Below are 18,145 nucleotides of genomic sequence, written 5' to 3' on the forward strand. Positions count from 1 at the left end.
TTTCTCATGCTCTTTTCCCTAAGGAGTGCTATTGTCAACTGCTTAAGAAAAACATTAAAGTCTTACTTTATTTCTTCTTAATTCCTTCTGGTTCCGTTGCATTAAAATGAAGAAGGAAATCAATACTCATATATAATGCAAAATTCATACGTAGTTCGACTTTATGCTTTTCAAACTATCCACTTCTTTTATTTCACTTAATTCTGTTCTTTGAAATAGATTTTCTCATGCTCTTTTCCCTAAGGAGTGCTATTGTCAACTGCTTAAGAAAAACATTAAAGTCTTACTTTATTTCTTCTTAATTCCTTCTGGTTCCATTGCATTAAAATGAAGGAAATCAATATGCATATATAGTGCAATCCTTATCTCCTGCTTTTTTCCAACATCATGTTTCTTCTGTGTAGGGAAACAGGATAAACAAATCAAATACAGAAGAATCATGTCACAGAGAACCCCCTTATCCTAGGAAGGAAAACTTTAATTCATGACAATAAACCTCTATCATTCATCGTCACGAACAATGGGCTCACTGTCCATTGGTGTCCGATGCCTCCTTTACTATCTTTTTCCACCTTTCTTTGTCCACTGTCACCGGAAGATAAAGACATTTATGTCTTTATCTTCCGGTCCTCACTCATTCTACAGATGTGTCCAAATAATTGCAGCTTCCATTTTATAATCTTTTGCATTAGATTCTCTTTTGGTTCTATCTTCTGATAGAGCTTCATTGGTGATTTTCTGTACCCATCCTATTCTTAGAATCTTCCTGTAACAATTTCTTTCAAATGCCAAAATTCTTTTTCTTGATTCCTTATTTATTACCCACGTTTCAAGATCCATACAGTACACCACTAAGAGTACTGGAAACATGCATCTTTAGTTTTGTTTCCAGGCTGATCACTTTACTTTTCCAGATGTTATCCATAGCCTTCAGATTTGTTCTTCCCTTTGCAATCTTGATCTTTCTTTTTTACATTCCAAATCATAAGTCATTTTACTCGTTCTCTTACTATAGCAAATGGTTATAATGAACTCAGTTGCCCGTAACAAACTACCAAAAAAGATTTTGACCAAATCTCATATCATCAGAGCTGTTTTAAAAGAAAAATCACTATAATTTATTTTTATAGTCCCTACAAGTTTGTAGTAATTTGACTGCAGATGACATTACAATTGCATCCATATGAGATTGTAAAGGTACTTGAAAAAGCTCTTAAGTTGCAATATCCTACTGCCCTCATCAAATGCAATAAGTAAATCATCTTTTCCATATTTCTTATATATTCCATACATACATTCATACATATTTCACATAATATTAATTCATTGCTATGAAGTGTCTTTTATAAACAAAAATCTGTAGCTACAACCATTGAAGGTAGTGTTTTATAAATGCAAAAAACATTTAACCATGCAAATGCTGGTTCATTTTGTGAGGTTAAATGTTTTTTTTTTTTTTTTTTTTTTTTTTTTTAGGAATTTTGCTTATTAATTATCTTGAAAAGGGTAAAACAATAACTGGGGAATATTATTCCAATCTTTTAACCAGACTAGAAGAAAAAATTTGTGAGAAAAGATCCAGTTTGCAGAAGAAAAAAAATCATCTTTCATCAGGACAATGCACCTGCCCACAAAGGTGTTTTGGCAGTGGGAAAATTAAGGGATCTGCACTATGAATGGTTGGAACATCCACCTTATTCCTCAGATTTGGCTCCCTCTGACTTCTATCTCTTCCCACAACTAAAACTCTTTCTTTGCTGATCAGCGTTTTTCTTCGAATCAAGAGGTGATTGCAGCTGCAGAGGGATATTTTGAAGATCTTACTGAGAACCACTACGGGGACTGGATAATGGCACTGGATCATTGCTGGAATAAATGTATTAGTCTTAAGGGAGATAATGTTGAAAAATAAAAATAATTTTGAAATTATAATTTTTTTTTTTTTTCATTGTTAGGCTGAGAACTTTTCAGACCACTCTCATACTTCATCCTCTTGTTTATCATAGGCCCTCAAGCCCTAACCATGTCAGGAAACCAGATAATCAGAATAAGAAGCAGAAAACATCAGAAGCTGCAATTAAATACACCACTCTTCTTAATAATACATTCAAAACAGGGGAATGCCATCATGGAAAAATGTCACCCATCTTCATCCAGAAAGGTTTGGGAGGATTAGCAGGGTCTCCAAAATCTGTAAAGAAGCTTCTTTTAGGAGTATACTTATCAAAGCAACAACTGAGACATGATCAGAAAAGTTACTTTATGCTGTATTCATCAGCAGAATACTGATTATGGTTCCACAAAACTTTAAACTTTTTCAGAAGCATGATATCAGAGTGAGATCTGCTCAGAAATGAAAGATCAGTGAGTGACAGCAATGAAGAGAATACTTATATATAGAGATGGTCACCTGATTCCCACCTGCCAAGAACATCATCCTTTCATTTAACACACCAAAACCACCAACATCTGTCAAAGTGGTCTTACTGCCAGTAAGGCTCCATATCCTAAACTCTTTTCGATGTTTTAAATGTCATCCTCTCAAACTACCTGTTGTGGCTCTGCCATCTGTTTCCCGATATAGCATGAAAACAACGATTGCAAGAACAAAACACCAAAATGCCCTAATTGTGAGGAAGACCATCCACCTTACTCCTGAGTATGCCAAAGGTTGAAGGATGAGAAAAATGAAAACAGGAGGCAAAGAAGCAATATATCACAAAAGTGACAGCTTACACCAAGAAGGCAGCTGTAAAAAAAAAAAAAAGAAAAAAAAAAAAAGTGTCAATGGGGATCTAAATTCATATGTCAATCCCCCCCCTTCTCCACAATTATAACATCCCTGAATGATATGAATTACTCTATCTCCTTTAAGTGAATGAAGGCAATCAGTATCGACTCGTTCTGGAGGACATGTCAAAGATGGTCCCACTACATGAAAATCCACTAATAATGGAATATGCATCACAGAGGATAAAACATTCCTGGAGCCCATCTAATGGGTGGGATGTCTTTAGATATCACAGATACCTCTGCTTCCCCTGAAGAAGATAAAATAATTCATGTACCTAATGCCTTAGAAAGAGTACAGTATCACAACATCATGGACATTTTTCCTGATGAAGAGGAAATGATGAATACTGGCCGTCCTCAATTCTCTAAAAAGAAAAAATGCAAGGCTAATGAAAGCAAAACTACTCAACTTAGGAAGTCAGCTTATTCAACTTACAATGATACCATCAAAAAAATGAAATGATGAAAACATTCCTACAATAGAATTCTTGTGGATTCTGTCAGAAATCAATGACATTAAATCCCTCTTGCAGAAGTATAAAGCAGTATGCTTTTGCTTACAGGAAACATATCTGAAGCTGAGAGACAATTCAGCATTATGAAATATTGCCATCATTTTTAAGGACAAAACAGGATGGACCTGCTCATGATGAGTTGCCATCCTTGCTAGATGAAAGCATGGTTGCCCACAAATATCACTCAATACAAACATACAAGCAATTGCAGACTCTCAGTTGGAAAACTATTAACAGTGTGAGGTGCTACCCAAAAGTTCAGGGAATATTAGTAGTGAGTGTAAGCCAGTTATTATATGGCCTTTCACTATAAGGGTAAGCAGTATCCTTTGTGAATCAGTAAACTGAGAGGCAGCATTATTGTGTTACATGCGTTTTTGTAAAGTCATGTTTTAGCAGCTAGGTGATTTTTTTTCCCCCAGCTGAAATGGTGAATTTTAATGAGTAAAGAATCTGCATGAAATTGGTTTCAACCTCAGAAAACTGCTGCAGAATCCTACTGATGCTTGAGGATTCATTTAGTGATAATGCTCTGAGCCAAAGCAAAACTTTTTTTGTGGTACAAATGCTTCAAGGATGGATGAACATCTGTTGTCAATGAAGAGTTTTCTGGATGATCATTGACAAGTACACCACTGAAAAACATCGCAAAAATACATGAGGCTATCATAAGTGAACTATACATGATATTTGTGAGATTGTTGGACTGTCTTTTATTGGGCAGTTTGAACATGAGAGACATTGCTGCAAAATTTGGGCGAAGACTGCTGAGCAACAACCAGAAAGAACATTCACTGCAGGAAGCTAAGAGTCAAACCAGAGATGACCCCCCCCCCCCCCCAAAAAAAAAAAAAGTAATGAATATAGGATTCATGCAATGCTGGATAATTCTGATGATCAGAAATAATGTGTCCTATTAATGTATAAAACATATACTGATCTGCAGCAAACAAAAGAAAATTCTTAGAAAACTAAGTGATATATCCATAAAACAGAAATATATACACATAACAAATTTTACAGGATTAATTGCTGCTCCATCAACCAACATGTATTCCTGTTATGCCTAAATGCATCACCTGATCAACATTATTAGTTTGTTGGATTAGCCACTCCTCATGGTATTCACTGAACTACCAAATGTATACAGCGGCTGTTTATTATTGGTTACTTATTTATGCTTTGCAAACAAATCTATTTCCCTCTCCTCGTAATTTTTTTTTTTTAATCAGGGCATCATAAATTCACTTATACATGTCTTGAATTTATGAGATTACATGCTATGCACTCCACCTAACAACTTATGGGACACACATAATAGCACAATTGTTAATTATTAATAATTTGTTTGTCAGTAATGAAAGTATTTCTATTTGCACTTGTTCTTTCCACTTCCCATTCTGATATGGTTTATTAATAATGGTTCACATATTTATTCCTTTGAGTAATTCAAATATACCAACCAAATGTAGCATTCTCCTTCATTGTTGTTTTCTAATACACCCTCTGTCCAAAAAGAAACCGAACTTTTCAAAAATAGAAGAAACTAGTGGCACCACCTGTTGCATATTTTTGTTGTCGAAAGCGGCAACCTTCATTAGTGTTGTGTCAACTGTGACATTTTTTATGACATTTATTTCATTAGAAGCTGAGTTATAGTGACAGTGTGTTTTGACGAATTGTCGGAAAATGAGTTTCAAACAGAGAGCTGCGATTGACTTTTTCGGTAGTGCATTTCGGTAAAACTTAGTAAAAGTTTTACTGAAATGCACCAAATGCTTCAAAAAGCATATGGTGATTAATGTTTATCTTGTACTCAAGTTTATGAGTGGTTTAAGTGATTTCAAAGTGGTCGTGAGATGCTTGAGGACAACGAAAAGCCGGGCCGTCCAAGAACTGGACTGAGCAGAGTTAACATCCAAAAAGTGCGCGATTTCATCAAAGAAAACCCATCCTTGAGATTGATTGAAGATGAATTGGAGATTCCAAAATCAACTGTGCACAACGTTTTGACCGAGAGTTTGGGCCTTTGTAAATTTAATTCACCAGTTCACTGACGACCAAAAAATGTATCAAATTGAACATTACAAGGACCTCATTAAAACCCCTGTAAGGACTCAAACTTCCTTGAAACAATCATTACTGGTGATGAAATGTGGTGTTTTGAGTATGTGGAGACCACCAGAAGAGGGACATCTGGAAAAAAAATCGCTTGGAGAAGTCAAAAGTAAAGACAACGCTGATTTGTTTTTACGATTCCAAGAGCATTATCCAAAAAGAATTCGTTCCGCCTGGCCAAATGGTCAATGGTGAGTTTTATCTCGAAGTTTTGAAGAGATTGATAGCAAGAATTCATTGCGTACAGCATGAATATCACGATGCAGGCAGCTGGTCACTTTTGCATGATAATGCACCATCTCATTGTTCGAACATTGTGAGACAGTTTTTGAGCAAAAACCAAGTTTGTGTGTTGGATCACCTGATTTAGCACCCTGTGACTTCTTTCTCTTCCCTCGACTTCATTTGCCGATGAAAGGAAAGCAATACGACACCATTGAAAACGTTCAAGCAGTAGTAACCATGACCCTCAACAGTATCCCAAAAACCAATATAAAAAAAACTCATTTACCAAATCAATTGACTGTGCCAAACGCTCTATCGAAGCTCAGGGAAAGTATATTGATTCAAATAAATTATTTGAATAATTATAATTGGCCTGTGTTTTATTTTCTATCAAAAGTTCGGTTTCTTTTTGGACAGAGGGTGTATATCCTGAAACAAACGCATTGTACCCCCCCCCTTTGCAGATTTAGTTGCAATTAAAAAAATTATGACGTATAATATCATCCAAAATTTCCACGGGGTGGTGTTTTCTCTCACCTTGTCAGATGTGAGGTTTGTCTGGGAAATTCCGGAACTTTTAAAATAAATTTTCCTTGCTGTCTGACAGTTCCGCTGGCAGTTTTTTCTTTATTGATTCAATCAACTCAGTGTTATTCTGTCCTTTAAATAACAGTTTGTTTTGTTTTGTTTTTTTGAGGGGGGGGGGGGATCTGTTGGTTTGAGGTCAGGTGAGTAAGCAGGTTTTGAAACATCTGTTTTGTGTTGTGCCAAAAATTGACTGATTAGTAATGATGTGTGTGATGAAGCATCCATTGGTTTCCCCTTCACGCATCAAGCCTATTTTTTATGATAGCCTCATGAAGACGATGCATTACCTCAAGATAATACTCCTTGTTCACAGTCTGGCTTTGTGGAAGAAATTCATGGTGAACAGTGCCCTCAGAATCAAAAAAAAAAACATCACATTGATGTTTGACTGCATCTGTCTCGCTATTTTGGGTCGTGGTGACCCTTTTGACACCAACTGTGATGATTGAGCTTTTGTTTCAACATCATAGCCATAAACCCACATCTCATCCCCAGTTAGGATGTTTTTTAGAAAGTTTTCATCTTTGTGAACTCAACTGAAAAGCTTTCAGCTCACATCAACTTGAATTTTGATTGTCATTCAAAAGGTGAGGCACAAATTTGACTGTAGTGCAATGCATACCTTAATTTTGCATAAGAATCTCATGACAGACTATTTTTGAAATGTTTACTTCTTCATCTACCTCATAAACAATTAAATGGCAGTTAGAATGGATGTCTTCACAAACTTTTGCAACATTTTCGTCAATTTTCAATGTTGACAGTCGTCTTGAACGGGAATCATCTTTGACTGAAGTGTTTGGCCATGTTTGAAATATTTGTACCACCCATACGTTTGAGTCCAGCATAAAGCCTCATTCCTAAATGCTGTTTTTAATATTTCAAATGTCTCTGAGAAAGATTTTCTCAATTGAATGCAAAATGCAAAACTTCACACAAATTTATTGCTCATGAAAATTCTCATTTTCAGAGCGACGAATTTCAGTAACACCAAACAAATGTAGTTCAATAACTAAGCAAAATATCACGTTGAGATTTTCGATAGGTTATTTTCCAATAACCAATGGGGTGTATGGACCTTAGTATCGATGTCAGCCACTGATCTCAGGGTCAGGATGTTGGGCTCTGGTCCTCGCATACACTCAGCTCTCTCTTATGGCTCCAAGAAGTTGGTAGTGGTGTAAAATCGTGTATAGAAGGATGTTTATACAAAAATACCTTGTATACCAATTTTACTGGTAAGCAAAATTCATTAAATATACTTGTGGGTAAATAGAGAAATTTTCATAATTTTAATTTAGAAATAATATTTTTTGTATATTATTAAATGTTGTCACCTCAAAGGGTTTTTGTGAAAGAACAAAGGAATATAAGTGTAAGATTAATAGTGTCTAAAGAAACCTCTTAGTTACCAGTAATTCCAGACAGATTAAGGTATTAACAAATGACCTGGGGCAACTGCAACCTCGAGGGTCAATAGTGCACGGGGTTCTCTCGACTACTTGCACCGATCGACACGGGTGACTGGTGCAAACCACCAATGTACCTGGGGGACGATGATGTAACCAAAAACAAAGGTCATCGGGATCATATAAATAGCAGTTAGATACGGCGAAACAGGGTCTTGTCTTGCCTTTTTCTTGGAGTAAGAGTTCAAGTCGATCTGGTGTGCGTTCCCGTTCTCGGGTCAGCGAGAAGTTTCAAGGTCACGTGGGGTTCCCACCTGAATTTACAATGTACGCTACGGCAGCAGAGTTTTGCTAACATTGTCGGAGATAATTTGTAATCGCCATCGGAGACTTGTGTTCCAGATAAAAAAAAAATATTGCTGAGGGACCGATGTGACTAAGATAAGCTGTTTTAGAAGAAATTAGATGCCGAGTTTCCATACCACCAAGTTCCCGATGTCTGCTGATGATAAAGAAGGATCTCTCAAAACCCAGAAGAGTTTCCCCGAGTTAAATGCTAAAGTCTAACTATAACAGAAAGAATTGATTTTATGGATCATTCAGAGAAATACAGACCTCTGTTCAAGTAAGATATTTCATTGTTTAGCTAGAGAAAAAGATTGTGACGGTGATTTAATTGAGGGACTTGTTTTATAGTGATACTTGAGGACTTTAGGCCTTATGCTGATAATTGAAGTAGTTTGTTATATGTGAGAGAAGGTCTGGCTGAAATTTAAGGTATTTAATGTTATAGCTATTGCCTAAACCTGCAGAATGTTATGTAAAATTTGATCTGAGCTTTACTAAGTTTAACAAGAGAAAATTATAGATACATGGTCTTGCTAGAATTAATTATGATAAGGATCTAAATTGTAAACGTAGTCATTAGTTGTGATTTGAAGCATAGAAGCTAATTTACTTAGTACTTAAAATTGACCCATTGTATATTTCATTGATGTTAAATAAATTGTTTTCTTGTTTAAATAACTTGCCTGATTTCTATTTTCAATGCACTACTCATAAATTCGAATCTGTGTGAGTCTTAAAGCTAGATATTGTCACGATTGCATAACAGGAAATTTAAGTTGATAGATTTACTTAGAATTAAGAGAGAAACGTTCCATGTGGTTTACTGTGTGTTATTCTTTGGAGGGAGATTCACCTCCCACCCACGAATTTGGTGGCGCAGCTAGAAACTAAATAAATTTTCCAAATTCAGTTGAGAATAAACACCAGTGGGTCAGACAGAGAGATTGGCTCCAGGCAGAGGCGATTTCTTTGTTCTGCAAGTTTTGCGCACGTGAGCTTTATGTTATTTGCGGCTATAAGTCAGAAGTATAGTAAAGGTTAAGAAGAAAGGTTTAAATGATATAACTATAGTTTTTACAAAGGCGCAGAAGACAAGATAGATTTGAAGATCTGATAACATTTAAAATAATAATAATATATTTAACAATTTTGTTAAGTTCTGAATGAAACTGTATTAATTTATATTTTCTTCAGAACTTAACATGCATCTTACATTTTGGCATATACTGATATATCAGGCAGATAAAATTGCTTGTAAATTATCGGAGACGTTAATAATTTAAGAATAATTTTATTTGTCCATAGTGTTGTAATGTGTTTACTGTGAATACTCCATTGTTTAAACTTTGCTAAATTTGTATAAATACTTGTATATTACTGAGAGAAGGCTAATCGGATTAAGTACCGATAGCTAGGAGCAAATCACGTACACCAAAGTACACGTGCACTGTGGAAGGAGAGCACGCGATCCCCCCACCACCACCGAAGAGTATGCTAGGGGAGATTATGGTGCTGGGAGATGTAAGGTGACATGAATGAAGAAATTAGGGTTAAATTAATGTCTATGAATGAATAACCTTTAGTATTGTGGAGTTCTAGCTTATGATTTACCTTTTGATAGAATGTTTTAACTGTACTGATATTTATAGATGCTAAGAGAGAGTAAGAAGGGTTAGATAATTGTTTTTTCTTTGAAACTGATATTGAAGCTAGCATGTGCAAAAGTTTATTCATGATATGTAATCTGACTAGAGTGTAAATGTTTTCTTTAGATTCAATGGTTGACTTGCCTGATTTCATTTTCTATTGCACCACTCATAAATAATTGAACCATGGCGGAAGGTAATTTATAGGGGAGGCTACAACTGCAAGCTAAGTTAGAGATAGATGAATTTGAACTATTTCGTATAGTTTAAGAAATTAGGGATAGTTGATTCTTTTGATTTTTCGTTGTTCAAAAATCTAGGATTCAGGGTGGCGCAGTATAATATAAATTTTCCCTGAATCCGAAGAGAGAACCAGCACTGAAACAAAGGAATTGCCATTGTCTATTGGGAATCTCTGTCTTTTACCGACGTGCAATATCCTTAAAGTTGTTAACGGCCCAGAGTAAACGTAGGGACTGCATAAATTAAAGAGTTAATGAGGTATAATTGAGGTTATAACAAAGTATTGAATTAAGGAATTATTAACAATATAGACATGAAGTAAACATTATAAACAAGTAATAAGAAGAAAATATAAGGAGGTAACAAAGTAACAGTAGTGCACACCAGCAGCCACACCCTAGTAAACCGCATCAGCTGGCAGACTAAACTAAGTGAGGGTATCAGCAGTATAGAATGCTGTAAATAGGGAATGTCACCCTTTATGTGCATGAAGTCTGGAATGGCCAAGATGGCAGAAGAATCAACACTGACTGATCAAAGGAATGACAGTAATAGACAACACTCTGTGGGGTAGTGCTTGAACAAGCATCAGAGTTGTTGATCATATGCCCAACAACAATAATCTCTCTCTTTCATAACCAGAGGAAGCAACACCTTTTTCTATATGCCTAGCTTGAACATTCACTGTAGAATAGAACCATAGACTTAACTATCTGCTCATCCTCCCTTTTCTTACTCTGCAAGCAGGAAACTAAGAATTTATTTTTGCGACGTATCACTTTCTCATGATATCCATTTTTATGCTTGGGCAACCATACACTCCATCACAGATATGATGATGGAATATTGAGCAAGCTGATGGGCTCACTTTCTCATCATTAGCAGAATTTGATTCTGCAATGATCAGCTCATCTTCCATCAGCAATGCAGTGAATCATCTGACAGTGTATTATACAATTTGCCACAACTGCAATCCCTAAAACATCTAGTGAGTTCCATGTTTCCCTAAGCCATGGTGGAATAATGATTTTACAGCAGTCAAAGAAATCAGAAGACAGCTTGGGATATTTTATGAAGATATCTCACAACAAACCTCATTGCCTTCGAATGTGCCCGAGCTCTAGCAAAACACATCCATTGTTAGTCGAAAGGAATTCGGAATGCAATATACATCCTCCATAACAAGAACAACCAACACTAAAGAAGTCTGAGACAAAATCTGGAAAATGACAGGGAAACATAGCACCTGTCATCTCCCTATCCTTGAGTATAATGGTAACAGTTGCTGATCCAACATTGATTGTGAACACACTTGGAGAGATTTTTGCTAAAACATCTGCATCTTCTTGTTGCCTGAGTTTCTTGTCCAAAAAAAGCAAAGCTGAAAAACAACAAATACCAGTTTACTTCATACAACACTGAAGAATACAATAGCCTATTCACTAAAGAAGAAATGAAAGCTGATTTGTTTAAATACCATCCAACTGCTGTTGGACCAGATAATATCCATTATAAAATGGTAAAATATCTCTCACCATCATCCAAGGATCAACTGTTACTCAACTGTTGACAACAGAATTTTCTGTGAGAATATTTCCAGATACCTGACAAAAGGCAATTATAATCACCTTTCCTAAGCCAGGGAAGGGTCCAAAATTCCCAACTAACTACCATCTAGTATCTCTGACCACTTGTGCAAAATTCTGGAATAAAATAGCTAACTCTTGTCTTTTATGTTTTTTTCTGGAAAAAAAAAGAAACAACCTTTTTTTTTTTTTTTCATTACAGCATATTCTGAAAGGCTTCCGAAAATATTATTTTACTACTGATCATATTGTAGAAAGTTTGTTTAGGTAAAATTTATAAACTCTGCATTATTTTGGGGTCTGGCTCCCACTGACAAGACCTCAATAAAGGTCAAAACCAGTCTGGGTAGTGGCCCTTGCCTTTAATGCATAGCATCATACATCTCTGCAATGGGATGCCCTTTGCATTAGGGGAAAATACTAAGGAAAATGATCAGAGTTTACTCCACCTTTACCACGAGTTGCCTCAGACCTGAACTATGTTCAGGTGCAAACTTGACTTACCTGTCAGTTTGCTTACTTGGGAAAAAGGATTAAAAACCAAGTTTATAAAATTGCTTGGTATCTTTAACATACTGATCATATTGTCTGGCTGAAGGCCTCCATTAGAGATGCCTTCCTAAAACCTGCATTTAGTATCAATTTTCTTTGAAAAGGAAAAGCATACAACACATCTTGTAGATATGGAATACTGAAGGATCTATTAATTTGGTCTCAAAGGGAATCTCCCTCTTTTATTAAGAATTTCTTATCTAACTGGATCTTCCAGGTAGGAACCGCTCTCCCAAACTTATAACCGAGAGGAAGGAGTCCCACAAACTTCAGTTTTAAGCGTGATGCCTTCTGCAATCAGGAAGCGATCAATTTTTCCATTCCATTATTGATTGCAGATTGCAATCAATAATGGAACAGTAGCCTCCAACTCTAAGCAATGCCCTTTACGCAGATGACTTCATCTTCCATCATTCGTGTAATATGAGAGTAATACGAAAGACATCTGCAGTATACCACAGCTTCTGACCATCCCTCAGAATGAGTGCTTGCAAATGGGTTCAGATGTTCATTGATGGCAAGCTCAGTGTCCTCCCTCACATACATCAGTTACAAGACAGGTGCCATAAAGCAATGAACATTCTATGCACTCTGACTTCCACTTTTGGGGTGGGTGCTGACAGATGTTCTTTCCTTTGTTTGTACAGAGCATTGATAAGATAAAAACTTAATTATGGATCCCAAGTCTATGCTTCAGCTAGGAAGAGTAAATCCTATTCACGATCAAGTCATCAGATTTGCAGCCGGAGCATTTCGTGTGTCACCTATTCCTAGTCTGTACTTTGAGGCAAATATGAACCACCTTTGTCACTTCCACATAAAAAACTGTTGCTGTTATATGCAATAAAAATAAAATCCCTGCCAGACCATCCCACATGGCCAACTATTTACTGTCCATGATGGGAGAATCTGTACAACAATAGGCCACTATAAAACCCTGTGGTTTGCAAATCAAAACTCTCTTACAAGTCTAGAGATTGTAGTAGACAGCATAGCCCATACACCACCAAACACAGTTCTACCATAGCAGTCATACATACCTATATGTAGCTGCTCTTTTAGCAAGCCACCAAAATTTTCCACCCCTCCTGTTGTCTGTCAGCAGCTCTGAAGCTCACATAATTGAATACTCTGATTTTGTGCCTGTCTACAGACAGTTCAAAATCAGAGGATCTAGTGAATCTTCTGCCATCTTTCTAGAGATAGCATTATATTACAAATACCAATAGTGTATCATCTTTACAGCTGAGTTGTATGTGATAGAGCTTGCACTTTATACTTCAGACTGCATTATTACAAAAAGTGTATGATATATTCAGACTCACAATGTTCTCTTCAGGCAATAAGAAATCTTGAGCTATGAAAACATCTGGTGTTCTCTTGAATCCAACACCTCCTCTTTCAATTATGAAAGCTAAACTTTTATATATGTTCCCTCTGTTAGATTCCAAGCTATGTTGAGATAAAAGGGAATGAGGGTGCAAATGCTGCAATTAGGTCAGCTCATTTCTCAAACATCTACCATCTGTCTATCCCATACATTAACTACTGGCAAACAGGGCCGCCCCTTCCTCCTTATTTTTCGTATAGTTTATGCCAACTTTGCTTCCCCAAAAAAACTTGCCGCCCCGTGCAAATGTACTTATTGTACCGTCAGTAGAGCTGGCCCTGCTGGCAAATTATCAGAAACAAACTTCTATTCCAGTCGTCATCATGGAATAGAAAGACTAATAGATTTAGTTTTCAGGCTTAATTTGGTAGAGCATAAGATCTACCAAATTAAACCTGAAATTAAATTACAGCAGTCCATTAATTAGTAATAATTAATGAGTAAGAACTATAATTATTAATATGCAAATTTAATAGTTTCACATGATAGATAATTAAATAGAAAATTCATTATAATCTGCATAATTAATACAATGTGCAGTGAAATTTCAAAACGTTGAATGATAAAACTGATCCCATAATCTTCCTTTTGCATATTATGCCAAATGATTATTACAGTCAAGCAACTTCATTTGTAGTTTTTTTTTCCCCTTAACCAGGATAGAGCAGTTAAATCCTTTCTCTGTAGTCTGTTTATCTGTTACATTCTCTGAATTTAATTTTTGTTTTACAAGGGAATGGCCAAGTTTCTGAGAGAAAATCCTGCAACATTGAAATGAGACTTACTAATTCACATTTAGTTTAAAAGCTCTTAGTGTTTTTCTTGTCCTAGACAGGATTTAAACCTAGATCTTTCCAGTGAAGAATTGTCATTTTGACTGTTGTAAAGATGCTTGATTACAGTTATCATCCTTTTTTAACAGTGTTTCTAATAATCTAGGCTAATTCAAATTACTGTAAATTGTCTCTGGTCATGTCATGTCAGTGTTGGATTATGGCGAAATCAATTATGGTGAAACCAATACCGTTTCACCATAATGGTGATTACACAGTACAGGGACCACCTATTGGATTTCTCCAGCACTGAAGTAATCAATTTCTGGTTATGGGATTTATTTTCTACACATGCAACCTGGTCCTCAACATATCTGGTTGTGTCACATCTTAATTATGCAATTAAGAAGTTGGATAATTTATGAAGCTCATACATTTTAATTAATAAATAACATAAAACTGATTTAATTATGTATTTTTATTAGTATAAAATTTTTGGCCTGGTATCAAGGGCATCTTCATTACTAACATACTGAGAAGTGAAGGCTCCATCTGGTTGATGAAGTAATAGATCTAAAAAGGCAATCCAAAGTGTATTCAGAAAGAAAACACATACTGAACTTTACATTCATCTTCTTTCACAACATCATAACTGCAATGACTTTAAAACTTTAGTACATCAAGCATACTCTCTTTACTCTACTGAATTGCTGCTTTCCCAAGAAATAAATCACAATAAGTCCACCTTCCTTACTAATGGCTTTACAGAATCATACATAAATAAAATAATTCTAGACTTTCCTTGTCATCTGCCTTTCATCAGAATAGTGATACATAGGTGGTCTGTCATATCACCATTCCATGTTATAAAAGCATCTCAGAAGGTATAACCCAAACTACTTAGATCCACTGGCCTACAAGTGTACTTTCATCCTATCACAAGATATCTACTTTTCTAGGCTCAGCTAAAGATTAATTTCTGCTTTTAGCTCCTGGTGTGTATCAAATTTCTTGCCCATATAAACATACTACAGCTGTGTGTTGTGATGAATATTTAGACTATGTCATAAGCCAGAGAAGAGCATGCTATCACAGAGTTCTTTGAAAGAAAATTAAAGTTCTTCATAAAAGTAATAATCTCTTGGAACATTTATACAAAGAGAGTTGTGAAGCCTTGCTACATCGACCAAATCTAAATAGGAATAATGGACTTCAATTAAATTCAATCAAAATATGGGAAATAGTTCTTCACAAATTCCAGAATTGACTTAAATTTAATTAATTTTTATTTATTATTAAATCTTGTTAGTTATTTTTATAAGATCTTAATATAATTAGACTATGACACTACATCATGTACGTGCAGTTCATGCATGTCATAATTGAATATACTGGTTTCTGTTCTTGTTAAATTTGGATGTCATACTGAAGATCCTCTTGATACTAGGGTGAAAAATTTATACTAATAAAAATGCATATGTAAGTTAAATCTGTTTTATGTTATTTATTAATTATTATGTCTTATGTTTTTATACATAAAGTTTATTTCATCCTTGTCACCCCAAATGAACTTAAGTCTCCTATTGGAAGGCTAATAATATAATTCTCTGGCTACTTGCTTGGGTATGCATGTCTTTTCAAAGGGAGCATTTGCAATTAAGTTACAAAAACATTCCAGATGGTATAAAGTAGTTGTTTTGACATGATAAACTTATTTTGTGGAATTTTTCATTTCACAAAAATAATTTTTTTGATATAGAAATATTTCTTTGGAGTATGTTTTCTTTTTGACTAATAATTTAAAAACTTACTATTCAAAACAAAGAGAATTAAAAACTTAATATTTTATTTTAAGATACAGGTGTTTTCTCAAGTAGAAACCATAGAGGAAGGACAGGAAAAAATTTTAAAAGATAAACAGTACCTTGAAGAACAGAAAATATTAGTTGATAAAGAAAGAAAATCACTAATGGAAACTGCCTTAAAACTAGAAAAAGAGGTAGGCACCTTGAAATACAGTTAGTTATTTGTTTGAATTTTTAACTTGGAAATATTGATAATGAAAACAGGACTATTCATAGGAAGTTTACTATGAATAGTTTGATTTTGCAACTTTAACAGCGTTTTTTAAATATTGAAAATGTCATTGCACCTTTTATACTGTTCATCAGTTGAAAACACAATTTCCTTTTTTGAATTAGTAGGAATCTTAGTAGAATCATAAAAAAAACATAATAAATGTACTATAGATTGACAAAATGTAGCACTAAATTTTCAGTAGAAATTGACCTTCATTCAGACCTTTTGGCTAGAACTATATTTTAATATGGATCTACCATTGATACTATTGTTTTTAACCCTACTCTTCCTTCAGACTTCCATACCAATGGTTTCCATTAAAACAGACAACCAGTTATCTTTCCTAGATGTTCTTATCCAAACCCTTGCATTATCAGTATGACATCAACCTATCTGCACAGATACTTGCAGAAAAAGAAAAACCCAGCATATCATCCCTCACAGAAATCTAGCATTGTGACACAATGTCAGAAATGTGAAAATGTTAAAATGTTTCTAAGCAGATCACACCCACATCAATTCCATTTACTCATCTTCACAAAAAGAATTCTTTGCTATTAAAACATTGACGTAGTAAAATGAGGTCTTAACAGATAGTTCCAATTGTACTGACAATCTTGCCCTACCTTAACCTTCTGGTGAGGCAGGAGAAAATACTGCCCTGCTACAATTTTGTGTTTGCATACTGACATACTTACTAAAAGGTGTGTGTGTACTATCATTAACAAACCATGTGAGAATGGCAAATATAAGGAAAAGAAAGAACAGGTATGAATAGAAATAATTTCATTACTGGCAAACAAATTATTAATAATTTATACTTGTGATCTTATGTGTGTTCCTATAAGTTGCTGGGTGGAGCAAATAGCATGTGATCCTATAAACTCGAGACATTACATATGTGCATTTATGATGGGCATGAAAATTAAAAAAAAAAAAAAAAATGATGAGAAGAAACAAGATTTGTTTCTGAAATATAAATAACTACCAATAGTAAACAGCTGTATACATTTGATAGCTCAGTAAATAAGGGCTAATACGATGAACTAATAATGTTCAGGTAATTCATCTAGTTAGGGCACGAATACATGTGGGTTCATAGAACAGCAAATCATCTTGTCTGGTTTGCTGTGCTTGTTATGTGCATTTGTTTTTGTTTTATTTATATTTCACTTGGTTTTCTAAGAATTTCCTTTTACTCACTGATGATCAGCACACTTTTTACATAGTAATATATATATATAAATAATTTCCAATCATTATCAGAATTATCCACCCTTTTGGGAATCCTATGTTCATTACATAACTTTTTTTCTTTTTGATAGTGGCACTTCTGTCTTATTAATAATAGTTCTCACTTATTCAAGTATTTTGTTAGAGATCAATGGATGCAGTCCACTTCTTATAATACATACAAGGGATCATTTTTATATGTGTAAAAATGAACCCCTCTTACTACATGTGTTCTTTCTGAAGACTGGAATGATAATGTTTCTATGGCATGAAAAATATTCCATCCTTAACAAACACTGTACTGCTGAATAAGAAAAAAAACTAGTAGTTTTATTGTATCATTAAATACAGTACAGATACATTTATAGTCTGTGCTATATTTAACAACAATTAGTGTAATTATTCTTGTTGAGAGGCTTATACGCTGGTTAAACATGATAACTAATATTTAAGGAATTGACAGCGTACACTAGAAATATAGATTAAATAAACTTTAATTTATACTTTCCGATATTTCGGCGAATGTCACGTTGCCATCTTCTTGGGAACTTACTACTAAGACACGTGCACACAAGTATTAATAACAGCAAATGAGACTAAAGCTAGGAAGCTAGCGTTTTCCTAAAGTCCTGATGGTGCCCCCTGGT

General features: G+C 34.9%; 1 protein-coding gene across 3 annotated transcripts in view; it reads left to right on the forward strand.

Moving 5' to 3' along the window:
• The window catches only part of LOC150100765 (afadin- and alpha-actinin-binding protein-like), a 187,217-nt gene that overhangs the window by 125,117 nt on the left and 43,955 nt on the right, over positions 1-18,145 (forward strand). For 2 of the 3 annotated variants that reach the window (XM_090401952.1, XM_090401951.1), the window contains one exon: positions 16,042-16,185. In XM_090401952.1, the coding sequence (XP_090258078.1) occupies positions 16,042-16,185 (144 nt within the window). The remainder of the gene's footprint in view (positions 1-16,041; positions 16,186-18,145) is intronic. The other variant, XM_090401954.1, reaches the window with a different exon arrangement.

This window comes from Typopeltis vanoorti, chromosome 12 (assembly GCF_054136105.1).
Source record: "Typopeltis vanoorti isolate ZY-2024b chromosome 12, IOZ_Tvanoo_1.0, whole genome shotgun sequence".
Taxonomy (NCBI): Eukaryota; Metazoa; Arthropoda; class Arachnida; order Uropygi; family Thelyphonidae; genus Typopeltis; species Typopeltis vanoorti.